The 13,086-nt window shown below is 37.8% G+C and overlaps 1 protein-coding gene across 1 annotated transcript in view; it reads left to right on the forward strand.

Moving 5' to 3' along the window:
• The window catches only part of Lix1 (limb and CNS expressed 1), a 56,030-nt gene extending 43,209 nt beyond the window's left edge, over positions 1-12,821 (forward strand). Inside the window, exons 5-6 of the mRNA XM_075951818.1 lie at positions 4,159-4,236; positions 6,343-12,821. Of these exons, the coding sequence (XP_075807933.1) occupies positions 4,159-4,236; positions 6,343-6,630 (366 nt within the window). The 3' untranslated portion in view covers positions 6,631-12,821. The remainder of the gene's footprint in view (positions 1-4,158; positions 4,237-6,342) is intronic.
• Positions 12,822-13,086: the final 265 nt, after the last annotated feature.

Genomic DNA, 13,086 nt, shown 5'->3' on the forward strand with positions numbered 1-13,086 from the left:
CACCTTCCCTTAAAATATATAAGAACCAGAGCCACACTAAGGAGGAAGTCCTTTTTTAGACAAACTAGAGCAGTAGGGAACTAGAAGAGGGGCTGTGATAGGGCAAGTCGCTGGGCATTTGACTTGGGATGCTCGACAGTGGGGTCTTTGTTTGGTGTGGAAGGAACAACTTGTTTAATATTTGTGTTGATTTTAATTGGTGGAAACAAATGGTTTTGCTTTTACTACTAGCTCAGTGTCTGGAGGTGCCAACTGGATCTTGGGATACAAAGTAGCAGCTCTAACCCATAATAGAAGCTTTAGAGCTGCCCTATCCTCTGATAACCCTACAGTTCTAAAATCACAAGATAATTTTAACATGCCTGCAGCCTAAGACTACACATCTCTGGGCTTTCAGAAGAAAAACATGTTCATGAGCAAATAGAAGTAAAGACAATAAGAGACTGTTGTTTTGAATATATGAATAGTCAATAGGACATTTGTCTAGAAGCTAAGTTTTCATAACTATTTTTATAAGCAGAAAGTTCCGTAATTTTATGGAGTCATTTTCCAAAGAGTATATGGTTGTGTTTTATGGTATTAATTCATAATTGACATCAAGCTTTAAAAAAAAAGCAAAAGCAAAAACAAGAATCCCTGAATAGGTGAAACAAAATAATTTCAGCTAGCTGTGACCTTTAGGAAAATGGAAATGTTCAGCTTGCTGGTCCTAGATCAGGCAGGGAAATGGGGATAGAGTTGATAAGTTTTGCTCACTCAGGGCTAAAGAGCAGAATGTGGAACCTTCATTTGTTTTAAGGTGAATTCAACCACACCATCCACATTTCAAAACATTCTTAAAGCAGAGGGACTTGCCTCTCTTTTTATGCTGGCTAAAATTCTCCCTCCCTCTCCCCCCAGCCCCTCTCTCTATTGTCTCTTTGTCTCTGTCTCTATCTGTCTCTCTCTCTCCACTTTTATCCCCCCCTTCTCTCTTTCTGTGTGGGAAGTTCTTCTGTATATGTATTGCTTTTACTGGTTAATGAATAAAGTAGCTGCTCTCGGCCAATGGCTTAACAGACCATAGACAGGCTGGAAGATATATATATATATATATATATATATATATATATATATATATATATATATATATCGAGAGAGAGAGAGAGAGAGAGAGAGAGAGAGAGAGAAGGGGAGTCAGGAGAAGTCATGTAGTCACCACCAGGGACAGATGCACCGAAACCTTGCCAGTAAACCACAGTCACTTGGCGATACATAGATTAATAGAAATGGATTAACGAAAGATATAAGAACTAGCTAGCAATGCACTTAAGTGATTTAAATAATATAGTTTCTGAGTGGTTATTTTGAGTCTTGGCAGTCGGGAACAAATAAATGGCTTCCTACTACATCTTTCCTCCTCCCTCCTCCCATCTCCCTTTCTTTCCTACATCCTGAAAAAGTCAGGTAAATAATTTATTTCATCTTGCTGATATGGAACTTTAGTACGAGTGAGTCTACTTTGGTTTTGTCCATTTTGAGTCATGTATTGGAAGGAGCTGGTTCAAAGCAAATGGACACCTATAAATTTTGCTTAGTAATATATATATATATATATTTCAGTTTACATTCTTAAAATTTCAGTTGTATTCTTTTTTCTCTTTCTTTCTTTCTTTTATTTCTTTCTTTCTTTTTTTGAGTCAGGGCTTAGGGTTTTGCTCTAGTTTTTTTTTTTTTTTTTTTCTTTTTGGTTTTTCGAGACAGGGTTTCTCTGTGGTTTTGGAGCCTGTCCTGGAACTAGCTCTTGTAGACCAGGCTGGTCTCGAACTCACAGAGATCCGCCTGCCTCTGTTTTGCTCTAGTTTTTAAAGCCTGTCCTAGAACTAGCGCTTGTAGACCAAGCTGGCCTCAAACTCACAGAGATCCGCCTACTTCTGCCTCCTGAGTATTGGGATTAAAGGCGTACACCACCACCGCCTGGCTCAGTTGTTTTCTTTAATGCCACTTAGTTACATGACTTAAAACCCAATACATTTTCTCCAGAATGCTGGAGAGAATTCTTCTCACTCTTTTCTCTCAAGTCAGACATGTTGGGTCTCATGTATGCTAAGTACATGCTCTACCACCAAGTGAGACGTTCAGACTCTATTATCAGGTTCTGCTGTATCATTTATTTATTTATATGACTTTATTAGTAAAATTTCATTCAAGACATGTGCCCATTTAAATGCCATTGAATTTTGTTTTTTACTTCTTTTGTTGTTTGTGCTACTAATATTTTGTGGGTATTAAGTCTTTGTGAGTTGTGTGGTTACAAACATTTTTTCTATAGGTTACTATTTAATTCCTTTGATTGTTTCCTTTACTATGTGGAAACATTTTACTTTGATGCAATATTGTTTATCTAATTTTGTTTTTGTTCTACTGCTTCTGGGTTCACAGCTGAAAATATCATGGTTCAAGAAACATTTTCCTTATGTTATTTTCCAGTGGTTTTGGAGTTTCAGGTCCTATATTTAAATGTTTAATCTGTTTGTTTGTTTGTTTTAAAGAGAACAAACTATCTTTTCTCATTATACATACTAATCCAAGTTCCCACTCCCTCCGCTCCTCCCATTCCCTCCACACACTCTCCCATGCATCCCCATCCAGTCCTCAGAGAGGGTAAGGCACATTGCTTTGGGGAAGGTCTAAGGCCATCCCTACTGTATATAGGCTGAGCAAGGTATCATCCAAAGAGAATAGGTTTCCAAAAGGCCAATACATGCAGTAGGGATAAATCCTGGTGCCATTGCCTGTGGCCCCGCAGTCTGCCCCAGCCATGAAACTGTCAACCACATTCAGAGGAACTAGTTTGGTCCTATGCTTGTTCCTTTCCAGTCCAGCTGGAATTGGGGAGCTCCCATTAGCTCAGGTAAACTGTTTCAGTGGGTGTACCCATCATGATCTTGACCCCTTTGCTCATGTTCTCATTCCTCTTACTCTTCAACTGGACTTTGGGAGCTCAGTCCAGTGCTCCAATGTTGGTCTCTTGCCTCTGTTTCCATCAGTTGCTGGATGAAGGTTTTATGGTGACATTTAAGATATTCATCAGTTTGACTACAGGACAAGTCAAGATTGGGCTCCCTCTCCTCTATTGCTTAGGGTCTTAGCTGGGGTCATCCTTGTTGATTTCTGGAAATTTCTCTACAGTCAGGTTTCTTGTTAGTCTGTTGTATCTTGTAAGATTTCTTCTAGCCATTTACAAGCAAATGTGTATATAGTAATCTTTCATTCTTTTAAAATAAAACATAAAGTACACACTGTTGGTTGTGTGCTTTTCGATTATTTTAACAATATGCCATAGATTTCTTTGTATTACAGATTAGAGGGTGTGAACATTCTTTACTGTTGTCAGAGACTGCTCGTTTGTTTCTGGCTGCCCAGACTAGAAATAACTACACCGAAATTGTATTATTTGCAATACTGTTTGACCCATAGCTTAAACATAGTTTTAACTAGCTCTTATATCTTAAACTTACCATCTGTTAATCTGTATATCGCCACATGGCTGTGGTTTACCAGGTAAAATTCCATCAGACGTCCAGTGTCTGTCTCTGGCGGGGCTACAAGTCTTCTCACTGACTCTGTCTACTCTCTCTCTGTATATCTTTCAGCCTGGCTTTACTCTGTTAAGCCATTGGCCAAAAGACACTTTTTATTAACCAATGGCAATAAAACATATTCACAGCATACATCGCCTCCCATATCACTACATATTCAGTGTTCAGTAATATGGATGTATCATACTTTAGTTGTTCTTTAAATATGAACATTTAAAATGTTTCCAGTCCATGGCAATTAAAGAATGATACAATGTATGTATAACTTTGTAAGTTATTTCTCTTATTTTCTGACATACTTAAGTTACTTTTGGGGTGTACAATTACTTTAATGTGTGTATTTTTAGTGTTGAAAGACATTTGTCAACTATTTAGTAATTTTGTATTGAATGCAAGATAAAGCAGGGGAAGGGAGGAACTTCTTCAGGGGCATTTGTTCTCTGTCCATTGGACAGTCCCAAAGTTTCTGACAGACACTTTGTTGCCTTTGTTTCTTTGGGACCAGACTTAAGTCTAATCAGCTATTTCTGACATGTGCTTTTGATTTAAGATCAATGACAGACATTTGATTTTGTAGGAACTGATGACCATTTTCCAACTATTGCACTGGAATGGAAGCCTGAAAGCCCTCCGTGAAACAAAGTGCTCTCGACAGGTGAGACTTTCTGGTTGAAACAGGTTGGTGCTTTGAGGACAAGACAAGGAGTTTCCAAACTTTGAAGAGGCTTCCTTTATTCGGATGCTTCTGTTTGTGTAAATATATAGACTGAAACTGATTGTGCATTTCTTTGTTTTAAATTTATATTTGCCTATTCAGTAAGAGCAGGGACGAGTAAAGAAATATTGAGTCACGGACTGCCACATATTAAGAATGTTGGCTCTGCAAGGGTTGATTAGAACACCTACTATAGTGAATGCAGAATGAAGCAACCGTATGACAGTGTTGGATTCTAAGTGAAGTACTGAACTCTCCTTGTGCATCTCTCTACCCTGCCTACCTTGGAACTGTCCTCTGTTGCACTCTCCAGTATAGAAAGAAAGAGAATACATGGTTTCTAAAACCTCCTCACTAAAGACAGACAGAATTGTTACAACAAAAGTTCCTCAAAAGCAATAAAAAGGATCATTAAGTTGGACACACTGGCATTTAGTAACCTTAATTTTTTTTTGGTTTAGAAGTTTTCTCTTTCTTTTCCAAAGGCAAGTTCTCTGTATTCCTTCATTACTTACAATAGGAACCGTTCTTCTTTCTAATATTAAGCGTAAACTTTATCCTGTGTGTTTAACACTTTTTTCTTGTTGTCCTCTGAGATTTATCCTTTCCTTGTTCATCATTAGAACTTAAAAGATAATAGTTTATTTTTGAAAATTTCCTAATAAGAATTTGTATGAAGAACTAAGATGCTACAGTAAGTAAGAGGAGAGCGAAGGCACTGCAGGCCCAGTAAGTTTTAGTTGTTCTTTGCTTAGAGAGTCTGGCTTTCAAAATGTCAAAAATGGAAAAGAAAGAGTAGCTGACAATGGCTTTGGCAATTTTTCCCCTTTCCTTTGATTTTTGAAAGTCCTTTGAAATATGTTGGGTTGGTCATAAACACTTTTCCATGATTGTTTTTAATTTGTTAAGGTCATAAATAAATACCATATGTTCCTGATGAAAATAAAAATAAGCAAAGCATCCATTCCTCATGATCAAACATATATATGACAGCATGATGGATTGATATTTTTCACAGAAGAAATGAAAGTAGTTAATTTTTAATTATTTGCAAAAGTAAAAACTAGGGCATCCCAAAAGTATTAATGTAATACCAATAATGATAATGCCTCCATTCTACAGTACATTTTGGAAGTTCTTTCTATGCTTATTGTGAACCATATGGATATTTATCTTCCTTATGCTAAAAGTCTTTACCACTCTACAGGCAGTGGGCTCTGGGAGCCAAAAATGAGACATACTAGTCTTATGTAACAGTCTACTGTATTTGGAGCATCAACCAATTTATACTCTGAGGGTTACGTGTATAATCACAAGGGCAATCTGCACATGGTGGACAAGTTTCATATGGCAAAAGCATTTTTCCATAGAGGCAATAGCCAGTAGTAATGCGTAATCTGAAGTAAACTCACTCCCAACTGGTACTCCTGGGAGGCGCATGAAAACACATTCCAAGAACAGTTTTGTGTTTTTGAAGAAACTGAGGTCACAAGACTCTTGTCTGTTTTCTTGGTGTTTTCTCACAAGCACTCAAAATTCTCCTCACAGCACTCTACTCTTGAGCTGTGTTCCAACAACAAAGTACATCATCTAGAAAATAGTTGGGTTTCAAAGTGTTCTAAAGTCCCCTTGACTGAAGGCTTCCTCTTTCCTGTAATAGGTATGTCCTAATCTCATTCTGCCTCAGCTAGACTGTGTAACTCCTTTCCTCCCTCTGTCTTGTTATAGCCAGTAGTCCTGGTTGGGCCCAAGGGTCCAGTGAAATGAATGAAATCATATTTATATATTGTTATAGAAATATATTTTGTGAACATTATTGCTATCCCTAGTGTTAGGTTTTGACTCAGCCTGGAGGGACAGGCTTTGCAGGACAAGATGTGTTCATTATTTCCTTTTCAGAAGTATGTCAACAGGATTTGGTTTCAGATTTTGAAAGTTAGTGTTATTTAAAGGCCACATAACTGACTGGGAAGTATGGAAGGCCTTGCACACATGTGCCTTTGTTTCTGTCTATTGACACTCTGAACTTTTGTTTCTTGATTCTAGGAAGTCATCTCCTATTATTCCCAATATTCTTTAGATGAAAAGATGCGCAGCCACATGGCCCTGGACTGGATCATGAAGGAGCGCGAGTCCCCAGGAATTCTCTCTCAAGAGCTACGTGCAGCCCTGGGGCAGCTGGAGGAAGCCAGGAAGTCAGGACAAGAACTACGGTTTTACAAAGAAAAAAAAGAAATCCTGAGTTTGGCTCTGATTCAGATCTATAGTGACCCTGACCCTTCCTCACCCAGTGATGACCAGCTGAGCCTCACAGCTCTGTGTGGCTATCATTAGCAAGCCCAGGTCTCAGGTTTCCTGAGGACTTTCACATCAGGAATCTCATTGACAGAGGTTGTCAGAGATTTTAGCATAATAGTCACTACCTGAAGGGTACACTACTCCCTACCCATTCTGTGCACAGAATGGGAAAGTAGTACTGGTCCAGACCCCAACTTCCTTCTTCATATATGTTTTCAACTATGCCCTTAGTGGTTCTCCTTCAGAATGAATGACAACAGAACTGATTGGAAAGTATTATTCAGGGTTGAATCCAATCTAAAGTCTAGTTGACATGTGCCTTATTTCACACAACGGGCCAGTACAAAAGTCTCCAAGAAAACAGCAACAGTACTAGGGAAGGTAGCATGCAAATAGTGCTGCTATGAACATTGTTGAACAAATGCTTTTGTAGTATGATTGGGCATCTCTTGGGTATATTCCCAAGAGTGGTATTGCTGGATCCTGAGGAAGTTTGACTCCTAATTTTCTGAAAAACCGCCACACCGATTTCCAAAGTGGTTGCACAGTTTGCATTCCCACCAGCAAAGGATGAGTGTTTCCCTTACTCCACATTCTCTCCAACATAAGCTATCATGGGTGTTTTTGATTTTAGCCATTCTGACAGGTGTAAGATAGTATCTCAAAGTTGTTTTGATTTGCATTTCCCTGATAGCTAAGGAAGTTGAACATATCCTTAAGTATCTTTTGGCCATTTGAAATTCTTCTGTTGAGAATTCTCTATTCAGTTCAGTGCTCCACTTTTTTAATTGGGTTATTTAGAATTTTAATATCTAGTTTCTTGAGTTTTTTAAAATATATTTTGGAGATCAGACCTTTGATGTGGGGTTGGTAAAGATCTCTAATTCAGCAGGTTGCCTTTTTGTCTTAATGACTGTGCCCTTTGCTTTACAGAAGCTTCTCAGTTTTAGGAGGTCCCATTTATTCATTGTTACTCTTATTGTCTGTCCTATGGGGGTTATACGTAGAAAGTGGTCTCCTGTGCACACGCATTGAAGGCTACTTCCCACTTCTTCTTCTATCAAGTTCAGTGTGGTCGGATTTGTATTGAGGTCTTTAATTCATTTGGACTTGAGTTTTGTGCATGGTGATAGATAAGGATCTATTTTCATTCTTCTACCTGTTGAATTCAGTTATGCCAGCACCATTTGTTGAAGTTGCTTATTTTCTTCCATTGTATAATTTTAGCTTCCTTGTCAAAAATCAGATGTTCATAGGTGTGTGGATTAATATCCAGGTCTTCAATTTGATTCCATTGGTCAACGTCTCCGTTTTTATGCCAATACCAAGCTGTTTTTGTTACTGTAGCGCTGTAATAGAGTTTGATGTCAGGGATAGTAATGCCTCCAGAAGTTCCTTTATTGTATAGAATTGTTTTGGCTATCCTGGTTTTTTTGTTTTTCCATATAAAGTTGATTATTGTTCTCTCAAGGTCTGTGAAGAATTTTGTTGGGATTTTGATTGGTATTGTATTGAATTTATAGATTGCCTTTGGTAGGATTGTCATTTTTACTACATTGATCCTACCAATCCAGGAGCATGAGAGATCTTTCCATTTTCTGGTATCCTCTTCAATTTCTTTCTTCAAAGACTTAAAGTTCTTGTCAAATAGGTCTTTTAATGCTTTCGTTAGTGTTACCCCAAGACACTTTATGCTATTTGTGGCTATCGTAAAAGGTGAAGTTTCTCTTATTTCCCTCTCTGCTTCTGTATCCTTTGTGTATAGGAGGGCTACTGATTTTATTTTTGAGTTGATCTTGTAACTTGACACATCACTGAAAGTATTTATAAGCTGTAGGAGGTCTCTGATAGAGTTTTTGGGGTCAATTATGTACCCTATCATATAATCTGCAAATAATGAAAGTTTGACTTTTTCCTTTCCAATTTGAATTTTTATCTCCTTTTGTCGTCTTGATCTCCTTATGTTGTCTTATTGCTAAAACTTCAAGAACTATGTTGAAGAGGTATGGAGACAGTGGAAAGCCTTGTCATGTTCCTGATTTTAGTGGAATCTCTTTGAGTGTCTCTCCATATAATTTGATGTTAGCTGTCGGCTGTATGTTGCTTCTATTATATTTAGATATGATCCTTGTATCCCTATCTCTCCAAGACCTTTATCTTCAAAAGGGGTGTTGAATTTTGTCAAATGCCTTTTCGGCATCTAATGAAGTGATCATATGGTTTTTACTTTCAGTTTATTTATATGATAGATTACATTGATAGATTTCCATATGTTGAACCAGCACTGCATCTCTGGGATGAAGTCTATTCGATCATAATGGATGATTTTTTTGATGTGTTCTTGGATTCGGTGTGCCAGTATTTTATTGAGAATTTTTGCATCAATGTTCATGAGTGATATTGCTCTGTAATTCTCTTTCTTGGTTGAGTCTCTGTGCAGTTTTGATGTCAGGGTAACTGTAGTTTTATAAGAAGAGTTTGGCAATGACTCTTCTGTTTCTATTATGTGGAAGACATTGAGGAGTATAGGTATTAGCTCTTCTTGGAAGTTCTGGTAGAATTCTGCACTAAAACCATCTGGCCCCAGGCTTTTTTAGTTGGGAGGTTTTTGATGACAGCTTCTATTTCCTTGTGACTTATAGGTCTATTTAAATTGCTCACCTGGTCCTGATTTAATTTTGATGTGTGGTATCTATCTAAAAAATTGTCCATTTCTTTTACATTTTCTAATTTTGTGGAGTACAGGTTTTTGAAGTAAGACCTAATGATTCTCTGAATTTTTCAGTGTCTGTTGTTATGTCCCCTTTTCATTTCTGATTTCGTTCATTTGGGTGTTCTCTCTCTGCCTTTTGATTAGTTTGGATACGGGTTTGTCAATCTTGTTGATTTTCTCACAGAACCAGCTCTTTGTTTCATGGATTCTTTGAATTGCTTTCTGTGTTTCTATTTTGTTGATTTCAGCCCTTAGTTTGATTATTTCCAATCTTCTATTCCTCCTGGATGAGTCTGCCGCTTTTTTTTCTAGAGCTTTCAGGTGTGTTATTAAGTCTCTAATGTGAGCTTTCTCCATTTTCTTTATGTGGGCACTTAGTGCTATGAACTTTCTACTTAGCATTGCTTTCACAGTGTCCCATAGATTTGGGTATGCTGTGTCTTCATTCTTGTTGAATTCAAGGAAGACTTTAATTTTTTCTTTATTTCTTCTTTGACCCAGTGGTGGTTCAGTAATTGAGTGTTTAGTTTCCATGAGTTTGTCTGCTTTCTAGGGGTAGTATTGTTGTTAAATTCTAACTTTACTCCATGGTGATCCGATAAGACACAGGTAGTTACTCCATTTTTTTTTTGTATCTGTGGATGTATCTGTTACCGAGTATGTGATCAGTTTTTGAGAAGGTTCCATGAGGTGCTGAGAAGAAGGTATATATTCTTTCCTGTTTGGGTGGAATGTTCTATAGATGTCTGTTAAGTCCATTTGATTCATTACATCTGTTAGTTTTCTTATTTCTGTTAAGTTTCTGTCTGGTTGACCTGTCCATTGTGGATAGAGGAGTGTTGAAATCTCAGTGTGTGGGGTTTGATGTGTGATTTGAGTTCTAGTAATGTATCTTTTACATATGTGGGTGCTTTTATATTAGGGGCATATATATTCATGATTGAGAATTCATTTGATGATTTGTTCCTGTTATGAGTATAAAGTTTCTTTTTCCATCTCTTCTGATTGATTTTAGTTTGAAATTAATTGGTTAGATATTAGGATAGCCACACCTGCTTATTTCTTAGGTCCATTTGATTGGAAAACCTTTCCCCAACCCTTTACTAGGAGGTAATGTCTGTCTTTGAGGTTGAGGTATGTTTCTTGTAAACAGAAGAATGTTGGATCCTGTTTTCATATCCATTCTCTTCACCTGTGCCTTTTTATAGGTGAATTGAGTCCATTGATATTAAGTGATATTATTGACCAGTGGTTGTTAACTCTGGTTTTTTTTTTGATGGTAGTGTTTGTGTGTTTCCTTTCTTTGAGTTGTGTTGGTGGAGGGTTGTCAGATGCCTATGTTATTATGGGTGTTGTTGGCTTCCTTGAGCATATGTTTTCCTTCCCATACTTTCTGTAAGGCTGGGTTTGTGGCTATATATTGTTTAAATCTGTTTTTGTCCTGGAATATCTTGTTTTCTCCATTGATGGTGAAAGAAAGCTTTGCTGGGTATAGTAGTCTGGGCTTGCATCCATGGTCTCTTAGCGTCTGCAGCACATCTATCTAAGACCTTCTGACTTTCATGGTTTCCACTGAGAAGTCGGGTGTAATTCTGATAGGTTTACCTTTATATGTTAGTTGACCTTTTTCCTTTGTATCTCTTAAAATTCTTTCTTTATTCTGTATGTTTTGTGTTTTGATTATTATATGGTGAGGGGATTTTTTTTTGATCCAGTCTATTTTGTGTTCTGTATGCTTTTTGTACCTTCATAGCAATATCCTTCTTTAGGTTGGAAAAGTTTTCTTCTATACTTTATTTTCTGGGCCTTTGAGCTGGAGTTCTTCTTCTTTTTCTACCCCTATTATTCTTAGTTTTGTTCTTTTCATGGTGTCCCAGAGTTCCTGAATGCTTTGTGAAATTTGTGGGATTTGATGTTTTCTTTGATCAATGAGTCTATTTCCTCTATGGTATCTTTAGCACCTGAGATTCTTTCTTCTATCTCTTGTATTCTGTTAGTTATACTTGTTTCTGTAGTTCCTGTTCATTTACCCAGATTTTCCATATCCAGCCTTTCCTCGGTTTGTGTTTTCTTTATTTCCTCCATTTCAGTCTTCAAGTCTTGAACTGTTTCCTTTACCTGTTTGATTGCTTTTTCTTGGTTTTTTTGGGTATCTTTGAGGGATTTATTACTTTCTTCTAACTTTTTGTTTGTCTTCTCTTTTATTTCTTTAGGAGAGTTTTTCACTTCCTGTTTAAAGGTCTCCATCATTTTCATAAGGTTACATTGAAAGTCATTTTCTTCTACTTCTTTCGGATTAGGATGTTCAAGTCTTCCTGTTACGTTTTCACTGGATTCTGGTGTTGCCATGTTGCTTTTCAGGATGTTGGAGGAATTCTTGCATTGGCGCCTACCCATTTCTTCCTTCAAATGAGACCCACAGAGTCTTGACATCTTGGTCCCATCTTTGTTGTGGTTGACTGAGTACTTGGGAGTTTTTCTTAGTCTGCCCTCTCTTTGGTCCACTCAGCACTGGAGCAGGCTGTGTTTGAGGATTCCAAGGAACTCACAGGCAAAAGGCAGGCTTGGGGGCAGGGTGGGTTGGGGGAAATCTCAGGAGCAGGGACACTCCCAGTTGGCTGGCCAGAAAACCTAGAGAGTTGTGGAGGGGCCTCTAGGTTCTGGCCCACTGGTAAGGTCCTGTAGAGTGGGGCATCTGGCTGTCCAGGTTTGTGGGTGCTGGCTCACCTCTCAGATCCCCTAAGCACCGAAGCAGGCTGTGTTGCAGGGTTCCAAGGATTTCGCAGATGAAAAGGTGGGCTTGGCGGCAGGGTAGGATGGGGTAAAGAAAGCCCAGCAGCAGGAATACACCCTGCTGGATGACCAGAAAAGCTTAGGGAATTTGGGGGTGCCAGTAATCTGTCCCCCTGGGAAGGTCCCAGGGAGTGGTGCTTCTGGCTGTCTGGCATGTGGCTACTGACTTACCTCTCTGGTCCCCTCCACATGGGAGCAGGGTCTTTCGCAGGGTTCCAAGAAAACTGTTGTTATTAAAGACAGGATTTCTCTGTGTATCCCTGTCTATCTTGGATTTCATTCTGTAGACTAGGTTGGTTTTAAACACAGAGATCTGCCTGCCTCTTCCTCCATAGTGCATTAAAGATATGTGCCACCACCATCTAGCTGATAGCAACCTTTAAAATACATAAAATTAATTAGTACAGATTATTTGAAAAAAAATGTACAACAGTCAGCATACTCTTGAGCACTCCTGAAAATTACTATATTCTCATCATGTATTGTGAAATTAATTTTAATAACAAAATTATTACATGTCATGTTTCTCAGACAAGAAGAAATTAAGCTACATAACTGCCCTAGTCCAATATCCTAAGAAGATAATGGTATGTAATGTTGATAGATTTCATCTTAAAATGTTATTTTAACAACAATCATATTGCTGTCCTTAATGAGGCTAAATATCATCTAGAAGAGAAGGAATCAGGATTATTTTGTTTGTTGAATAAATTTTTAAGCGAAAGAAAATTTCTATTTAATTTTTTTTTCACAAAATCTTTAGCATTTCAAATCCATCCCATTTCCACATATTGGCAGTGGTATTTATATGTAGTACATCTTTACTCTATTTACAATTTTTGGTAATGTCCACCTCAAAAGGATGATATCTGATTAGATATAAGAATGGGGCTTAGATGGGTCAAAATCAAACTCACCTAATATTTTATGATTATGACACTGGACAAATTCTGTGAATTGAAAATGATAGAAACTGCTCTTTCTCT

This window comes from Microtus pennsylvanicus, chromosome 1 (assembly GCF_037038515.1).
Source record: "Microtus pennsylvanicus isolate mMicPen1 chromosome 1, mMicPen1.hap1, whole genome shotgun sequence".
Classification (NCBI taxonomy): Eukaryota; Metazoa; Chordata; class Mammalia; order Rodentia; family Cricetidae; genus Microtus; species Microtus pennsylvanicus.